The sequence below is a fragment of the Antedon mediterranea genome, chromosome 2 (genome assembly GCF_964355755.1).
Source record: "Antedon mediterranea chromosome 2, ecAntMedi1.1, whole genome shotgun sequence".
Lineage (NCBI taxonomy): Eukaryota > Metazoa > Echinodermata > Crinoidea > Comatulida > Antedonidae > Antedon > Antedon mediterranea.
In genome coordinates, this window is record NC_092671.1 from 93,093 (window position 1) to 102,358 (window position 9,266).

The 9,266-nt window shown below is 33.9% G+C and overlaps 1 protein-coding gene across 1 annotated transcript; it reads left to right on the top strand.

Annotated features, from left to right (window-relative positions):
• The first annotated feature begins 1,452 nt into the window (after positions 1-1,452).
• On the top strand, positions 1,453-8,786 carry LOC140039957 (interleukin enhancer-binding factor 2 homolog). The gene is made up of 11 exons (XM_072085542.1): positions 1,453-1,591; positions 2,165-2,233; positions 2,491-2,593; positions 3,007-3,135; positions 3,440-3,542; positions 3,727-3,909; positions 4,167-4,245; positions 4,460-4,547; positions 4,709-4,885; positions 6,305-6,392; positions 6,977-8,786. The coding sequence occupies exons 1-11, from the start codon at positions 1,587-1,589 to the stop codon at positions 7,129-7,131; spliced, it is 1,179 nt and encodes a 392-aa protein (XP_071941643.1). The 5' UTR covers positions 1,453-1,586; the 3' UTR covers positions 7,132-8,786.
• The last annotated feature ends 480 nt before the right edge of the window (positions 8,787-9,266 follow it).

Consider the following 9,266-nt stretch of genomic DNA (forward strand, 5'->3'; position numbering starts at 1 on the left):
TACACTTGAAGAATAATATCACTTTTGATATTTGACCTCAATGTTCACTCACCGAATAAACGGCGATCTTTAAATAAATTTCCCTCAATAAACGGTGACCATGTCACTCCCATGAAACATCATATGGAATAATCGGCGTCTATTTCCATTAGATTATACCCCCTCCCATTGAATAAACAACTTTCTTCCAATAAATGTCCACCTAAAACCACCTAAACAATAAACAGCCCAGGCCGTTTTTTCAATAAATACGGTACTTTAAATCTAGCACATCTAGGGTCTAGCGTGCTGTTAAACAGAATAATCGGTTAAAAACGGGTGTTTCGAAACTAGAGACCTGAGACCAGAGACCAGAGACCCGAGACCCAATACGAAAAGGGAGACCCACGTACGAAAAGGGAGACCCCACTATACGAAAAAGGAGACCCCACTATACGAAAAAGGAGACCCCACTATACGAAAAGGGAGACCCTAATATACGAAAAGGGAGACCTAAATATACGAAAAGGGAGACCCAAATATACGAAAAGGAAGACCCAAATATACAAAATGGGAGACCCAAATATACGAAAAGGGAGACCCACTATAATAAAAGGAAACCCCACACGAAAAGAGAGACCACACTATACGAAAAGGGAGTCTCGTGTCAGGTCTCTGGTCTCGGGTCTCTAGTTTTGAAACACCCGTTAAAAACAGATGATTTCATTTTTACAGAAACCGGTCATATATATTTGTCTACTTTTGGATTGGGGGGGGGGGGTGGGGAGGGGGTAGTTGAACCGGGGGTAGTTACCCGAGGGGTAGTTATCCTAAGGGGGGTAGTTGTCCTAAGGGGGGTGGTTGTCCGGGGGGTAATTGTCCGGGGGGTTGTTATCCTAAGGGGGTAGTTGTCCTAAGGGGGTAGTTGTCCGGGGGGTAGTTGTCCGGGGGGTATTTGTCCTAAGGGGGTAGTTGTCCGGGTGGTAAACATCCGGGGGGTAACTGTCTAGGGGGTAGCTAGGTGTCCTAGAACCAAGAGAAATAAATATATAAAGAAACAAAGAATGACCAAAACTCCGAGTTAGTTTGGATTCAAGTTCAAGTTCAAGTTCAAATTTATTCACATAATGCAAACATATACAAAATATAAAAGATACAAGTGGTTGGAAATTAAGTAAAAAATAGTTGCATTATGCCTGGAGAATACCATTTAAACCCCAAGGGGCTTTAAGCCTGGATCCACCAGAAAGGATTCGTTGGTGGTAAGATAAAAAAAGGAAAGCTTATTTATTTATTTTTATTATTTATTTTATTTATTTATTAGTCATCACTTTTTTTATCAAAATAAAACAATATAACAATTGAGCAAAATAATGAAAAGAAACTTGTGTGTGTGCGCACTCAAGCGGCAGGAGGCCAAACAGTCTGCTGCTGCTGCTCATGCGCTTTGTGTGACACCGGTTTTTAAAGCGTTCTTCTCGTTTTTGTTTTTTGTGTGTGGCTGCTGGAAAGCTTTTGTTTGTTTTATTTTTTGAAGCCTTAAACAATAACATAGGTGTAGGAATACGGGTGTGGGACACTACTTGATACACATTTATTGAAGTACTATGAGGTATGATTTTATATTAATTTTTCTTACTATTCTATGTATGATGACATATTGTGTAACCCTAGTTAGGCTACAATAGCCTACATCACATCGGGAATCCATCACATCCACCATGCCAGCAGCCTGTGCTGTGATTGTGTACACTCAACATTCAATGCTAAATCAGTTATTGGGGGCCTAGCCTCTAGCGGTCTCCTGCTTACTAATACTACTACTTAGTAGTAATATTAGTAAGCAGGAGACCGTAAGTAGATAGGCCTAGATAGGCTAGTTAGTAGAAAGTAGAGGCCTCGAATCCTTTAATTAATTTAGTCTGCCTTTGTAAGTTGTATTATATAAAATTATTCATTATGATCGTTGTATGTATTTTTCGTTTTTATTTCATTTTTGTAATTCTCTTTGTGATTTGGCCTACTAGAGGCGAGGCCTATGTGTTGTTTGATGTTTTCTAAATTATAGACTATATTAAGTATCCTATGTATATTATATTTAAGCTTAGAGTTTGCAATTTTTCTTTTGGATGAAATTTGATTTCTTGTGTAAATGGTTCACACATTAACATCTTTATAATTACAGAGACAAACAGCAGGCAAGACGTGGTCGAAGTGGTGGTCGTGGTCGTCCATACAACAGAAACTCCCAACAGTAGGTCTATGTTACATTCAGAAAAAGGATTTAAGGGAAATTAAATTTTGCTCTTTTTTCATAAATATTAAAATTGGAAAAGGGAGGACTATTCCCGATACTGTCCCGATTCATTGGTCACAATTTTTAGCCCAGCAACAAAGTAAGTAAAAAATAGATTGAAAACCAAAAACTCACTTTCTTCTTTTTAATCTTGAAAAAGATTATATTAGAATATATAGTATAGTTTGCACTAACAAATTTGTATTTCATTTCAGATGGCGTGGAGCTTTTGTTCCACATATTCCATTTGACATCATACAGTGTGAGAATGCATTTCAGAGGGTAAAACCAGCCCCAGAAGAAACTGCACTTACAGAGGTAAGCACGGCCATAGTCGTAGTTCTTATCATGTTTCAACCTTACACAAGAATTTCAGACTCTTTCAAGTCTATTCAATTCAATTCAAATTAACATTTACTTCTTCCACATGAGTAAAATAACAACAAATATCCAATATAAATTGTAAAATGAAGGAAGAGGGCAAAACTCAAAAAGTAACGCCAGATGAAAAACAGAAATTCTATTAATCAAACGACCTTGTGACGAGCAAGCCCTAAATAAATAATATAAATAAAATTACAAATTAATTAATGTACACAAACACACAGACAGGACAGGGCAAGAAAAAAGGGAACACACGAACATTGTTCAGAGCCTTCCACAAACCTGGTAGCCTGTCTGTGATTTGTACAGTAATACTAGGAATACTCATTTGGTGATTTTGTATTTAGGCCTTACTGAAGAAAAACCAAGAGTTAACACCTTCCGCTGGAGAGCAGGCTGCCTGCCTTAGTCTAGTCACCAAGGTCAACACAGTTCTAGATAACCTAACAATGGCACCACCAACTAACTTTGAAGTGGTAAGTGGAGTTTAGTTTTAAGAATACTAATTTAAGTTTTATGTTTTTAAACAACCACAAATTTCCAAGTGATTACTCTCATGTTTTTTAACACTTTCTGATGTTTTTATTCAAACTAATGCACTTATTTTTACGCTGTAATTGTTCCCCATTTTACAGTAATTTAATGATTTTATTTTCCAGTCAAAATATAACAAAAACAAAAGAATGCATTAAATGATAATAATTCAAAGTAAAATGTAGAACTTTTAAAGATATTCTAATGATTGATTGATAATCGTTTTAAACTGTTTTCTCTTTTTAGCAAATAGATGATGTAAAACAAGTAGGTTCCCATAAGAAGGGCACGATGATGGCTAGCAATGTTGTAGCAGACCTAGTAGTTGTTCTTCGTACCCTTCCAACAGGTAATGCTGTAAAGTGATACTATACAAATTAATGCTGATGTCTCCTCTTACATGACTAGCAAATACCCACCCATGATGTATTATTGTATGCCTTTGTTAACTATTAGTTGAACTATTTATCATTAAGTAAATTTTATACTTGTTGTGTGTGCTGTTTAATTCTAATGTTTGATATTGTTTCTAGTTGAAGCAGTGGAAGCATTAGGACAAAAGATCATTGAAGGGGTGAAAGCATTAGACCCAAATGAAGTGATGACAATGCTACCTACAGATGCTGGTTGTGAGATAAGTTCATCAGATGCCAGTGTGAAGATCATAGTAACTACCATTCCAGCCAACCTTAAAAAACTTGATCCTGACATGCATTGTAAGTGAATATATGGTGGTGAAGGAAGTTCTTTCACATCCAAATGGAGCAAACATGTTTGGTATGGCCCAAAATACATACAAAAGGACTATCAATTTGTTAATGATGCAGAAAATGATGTATCGCTGATGCATGTTAGCTCATAAAGACGACATTGTTTGTATGCACTGTATAATTCAGATTTAGTCCTTTTACCAATTGATATCAGGCTCTTTTTATTATATTCTATTTTTCTACAATTAATATTCTTTTAATAGTACCACAGAAAATGATGCAAGCTTCTTTAGCAGCTATACGACATGCAAGGTGGTCTGAAGAAAATGCAAGTCATTCCAGGTATTAAGAGAATAATTAGTACAATTCAAATGCAATTTACTGGGGAAGAAGTACTGTGGGGAGCATATGTAGTACTTCTATTTCTCACACCATAGAAGTTGTAATTTGGATTGTGAAATATTTGAGTAGGTTTGATACCACATGATATTAATGAACGGAATGTCAATCAATATACTGTAAATGTTTTCTCTATTTTCTTATGCAATTTACGTAGCATCAAAGTTTTAATTCGGATTTTGAAGTTTTTGAGGAGCAGGTTTGTGGGTTTGGAACCTCTTAATCCATGGATCATTGATCTTCTTGTAAGTAAAAATATTCCATGTTGTATTTATTATTATGTGCATGTACAGTATATTTTACAAATGTAAATCTAAATATATGTATATTACTTTAGTTGGTAACTCAGCAAATTGACCTCAATATTTAAATCTGTAACAAAATTTTATTTCAATTACCTTTGTAGGCCCATGGTGCCATTATGCAAAATCCAAGTCGCCAGCCATTGGCAATAAATGTTGCTTTTAAAAGATGCTTGGCATTACTCTCTGCTGGATTGTTCTTGCCTAGGTCTGTTGGAATTGTTGACCCCTGTGAGGGAGGTCATGTCAGAGTTCATACATCACTAACACTTGAACAGCAGGTAAGAATTAAATTGATAGGTTTTTTGCTCAAATGTTTCTCCTGAAGTCTAAAGAGATAATTCCAAATGTATTTTGTATTTACATTTTGTATTCATTATTTCTGTCTTTATAAGCAAATATATTCAAATAAAGAACAATATACATTTCACTAGATGCTTGTGTTGTATGATGGATGGTTGCTTAATCCCGGTTTACAATTTCAATAATAATTTTTTTTTGTGTTTCCCTTTCCTACATATTAGTGATTATTATATAACACCTAAATAAATGCCTGTCATTTGATTGGACGAATGTGGGTCACATGGCGTGCAATAGTACTAATAGTATTAAACGATCGTTTAATAGTACTTTTTTAAACATTTTGTGTACGAAAAAAAAACGTTTCGCGGATGAAAAAAAAATTAGAATACAAAAATTACTTTAAAATACAACAGCGCCACCTATCGTCCTGCCTCTGTTGTTTGTAAACACCGCGAATATGCAACAGCAACAGATTTTTGTGTACGATTTGGAGATAGATATATATACTGTATATGTACTAATTTCATTCAAAAAAGCATTTAAATTAGCTTTAGATCGTTTTTAGGATTTTGATTAATTAATGGGAACATCCCTACAAGACGTGGAATTGCGGGGGATAGTTTTACCTTAGTTAAGCATAGTTAAGCTTAGTTACATTTTTTTTTTTCACATTATTGATTGTCTCCATCCCCGAAACCTCGACTAAGAAATACTGGAATGGTGTCCGGCGGGGGATAGTTTATTACCATTAGTTAAGGTCCTATGTAAAGCACCTAGAGGGGTCAGTGATCCATTAGGCGCTATATAAATACTGTTTATTATTATTTATTATTGTTGGAAAAACCATAATTAGCCAAGATAAGTTCCAATTGTCTGTCGAAGTTTTGCCTTTCAGCCAATCTAGTAGTAGTACTACTACTCTAGGTCTAGCCTAGCTAGGCCTGTTAGTATTACTAATACTAAAATTAGGCTAGGCCTAGCCTAGGCCTTTTAGCCTTGCTAGGCCTAAGATTGTTTGGTCATTTGTTGACATAATTAACACTAACGTAGGTGTGTTTAGAAAATCCATATAAATATAACATTTAATATAATATTAAAAACTAAATGTTACGGTTTTATTCAATCTGAATGAAATGTAGGCCTCTTGGCTGGGCTACCTTTTATTTGATTCAAATTATAGGAATCTATTTAGATGTTATATAAAACAAATAATGAATGTTTATATTCGTGTAATTTGGTGAATGATGAAAGGTTATATCAACTCGGCGTTGCCTCGTTGATATTACCTTTCATCATTCACCTCATGCCATTATTTGTACCATTACATGAATATAAACATTCATTATTTGTATACTATTACATGATTACTGTTTAATTTATGTGTAACTTGTACATAGGACCAAGTAGCATACACAGCACAGACATTGCTCAGAGTACTCAGTCATGGTGGCTTCAAGAAAATACTTGGATTTGAGGGTGATGCCTGTAAGTTTTGTTTAACCATGTATAAAATAATCTAGAACACATGGATGTAATAGTCTATCAGACATTAGAAACAATAACATTTTGTCTGCTTCTACTGTCTTGAAGTTGATTCACTCACCAACATGTTAGTAATACCCAATAAATTACATTCTGTATCCATTTTAACCCAGGGCTTAAGCATGATCAGTATTAATTGAGTATGACAGTTGTAGATCCTTGCCATTATCATTTCAGTTATAAATAATAATAATCAACCTTGAGAATATATAAATGAATATCAATACTTAATACTGCAGCATCATTACTATATTTCCATTTATAAAGTATAATATTTATAATTGCATCATAAAAAGATTTAAATTATGTAAAGCTAAATTGATATGGATGCCAGTAATTACATAGGACCAATATATGAAGTAGTGAAATAGTATGGTGAATTAAATTATTCATATAATTTATACTTTAAATCAACCATAATGTATGCATGTCAAATGAGCAAAACAACTACAACTAGAAAGCCACTCCACTAACTTAATTTATAAATTTGAAATAATTGTTTAATGTTGACTGATTTGCTCTTTCAGCAATTGCTACAGAGATGTCTGTCTGGGAAGGTGTGGTAGTAACACCAAGTGAGAAGGCATACGAGCCACCACCACCACAGGAAGATAAGCCTGAAGGAAGTGATAGGGCTGAAGGAGAGGCTGATGAGATGGAAACACAAGAAGAAACCTCATAAAAAAGCACACAATGCTTCAGACACCACTTTCTTAATATTTCTTATTTAAACAAAAATTAATTATCATGTTAGATAGAAAAGTGATTCTTCTTACCCTTTTTGTCCACATCCATTTTACTACTAATATTCCTATTTAAATTGTCACAATTTATGCTATTCAGTGTTATCGATTTAAATGAAACATTATCTGCCTAGTTTAAAACATACTGAAAAACTGTGAATTAAAATAACAAGTAAAACCTGATTCCTCCACTTTCAAATTTATGTCGCACTAGAATGTTGTTTAAATTGAAACTGTAATATTTGTTTTTATTTATTATATTATCACAGTTGAGAGTATGTCATTATAAACTATACCTAGCAACGTTTTGCATAATAGTCACTATTAGTGATTCATTCCTTACAAGTAGCATTTTATTTGATTGACTTGTGTGACCAACAGTTTATTTTACAAATATTTGTGCTAAGGGTTCTTAAGATTAAAGCTAAGCAAAATTATTGGCATTTTCATCAAAATGTTTTACTAAATAAAATGTGTCCCTGCATACTCAGTGTCAATAGTAACATGTGATGTATTTAATACTTAACACTATTAGTATTATGTACTCAGAGGTGCACTCGATAGATAATTACATTATTTTTACCTGAGACAACAATTGTCTCAGCATACATTAGCAATATACATGTCAACGATGGGTTATTAATTATAGACCACACTGAGTTTTGTACTTTAATCCGAAATACCTCGTTATGGTAATATTTGGCCGAAGTTAGTGTTAACATCTACGCATATCTCTATTTGAATATTAGGCTGTTGATGTTTGAATGTCATTGATCGTCATGCTTCATTGCCCACGACATGCATGATCAATGTATGATATCACGCATTTATGATGTATCATTACATGGCCAGAGGAAGTAATTTTCGTTTCTCCCTTGAATAAATGATGTATTATCTTTTCTTTTTATTTACAAGCCATTCAAATTCATGCTGTTCGCTTCAAATTAATAATACATTCAAGTTTATGTGCTATATATTATAAGACACGTTGGACATTAAATATTGCTTCAGTACATTTTATACATACCGATATTGCATTGATATTGATTTGATCGAAATGAAAACAAGGTATTCGGAAAGTGTTCTGTTACACCTCAATAAATTCAATAATTGTAAATCTTATGACATTAATGGTTTTACTAGGTAAGGTCGCATGATAAAACACATGACAATGTGATAACATATAGGATTAGTGAGAATGTTTTAACGTCCGGTCGATTTTTAGTGCGTATGTAAGTTATTGAATAAGGTGGTTTGATAATTCTGCTCTACCACATCACGCTCATCTAGCAATTGTAAACAGTGTTTACGTCAGCAAAAATGAGAACGTCTGCGAAGGCAAAATCGTCCCAACACACAGTTTTGTATACTTGTAATATTGCTATATTATCAATTCAAAATGGATTTTAAATAGTTTGCCATAGTCTCAAACATGTAAATTCTTTATTGATCATCCTCCATAAAACACATTACGTATAGTCGTAAATATAAATGCAAATCTAAAATGAATACTGATACAAATCTCCCCCAGGAATTCGTTGAATTTGTTTTATTTGAATCCTGCAAAAATAAAAACAATTTGATTATCATTGAATCATGTGATTATTGTGTGTGTGTAAAAATCATTAATGCTAAAGGGATCTTGGTTTTAAAAAAAGGCCCTACTATTCGAGAGTGAGATAGCTCGTAGCCCAACTGTGTCATTTATTGAGAAATTCGTATCTGATTTGATGGTGTGATGCTTTTATAGGCCTATTTTGTGATATGTTCAATAATTCTACTTTATATAGCGCCATCTCTCACTAGCAGCTTATTTTAATGCAAAAATATCGCCAACGTACAATGGTGATTTTTAACAACATTTTTGTACGTATTACGTAGTGGTGTTTCTTTGCAACAGAAGACCTTTCCAAACAAACCAATTCAGGTAAGTAGGCCTAAAAGCTGTTTTGCATCAACTGATTTATACTATTTAGGACACACACGAGTGGGTTGTGAAAGTGAGTAGATGCCACTGGTGTTCAGATAAAAAAGGGAATAATTACTGAAAAAACGTGACATATTTACAACTTGC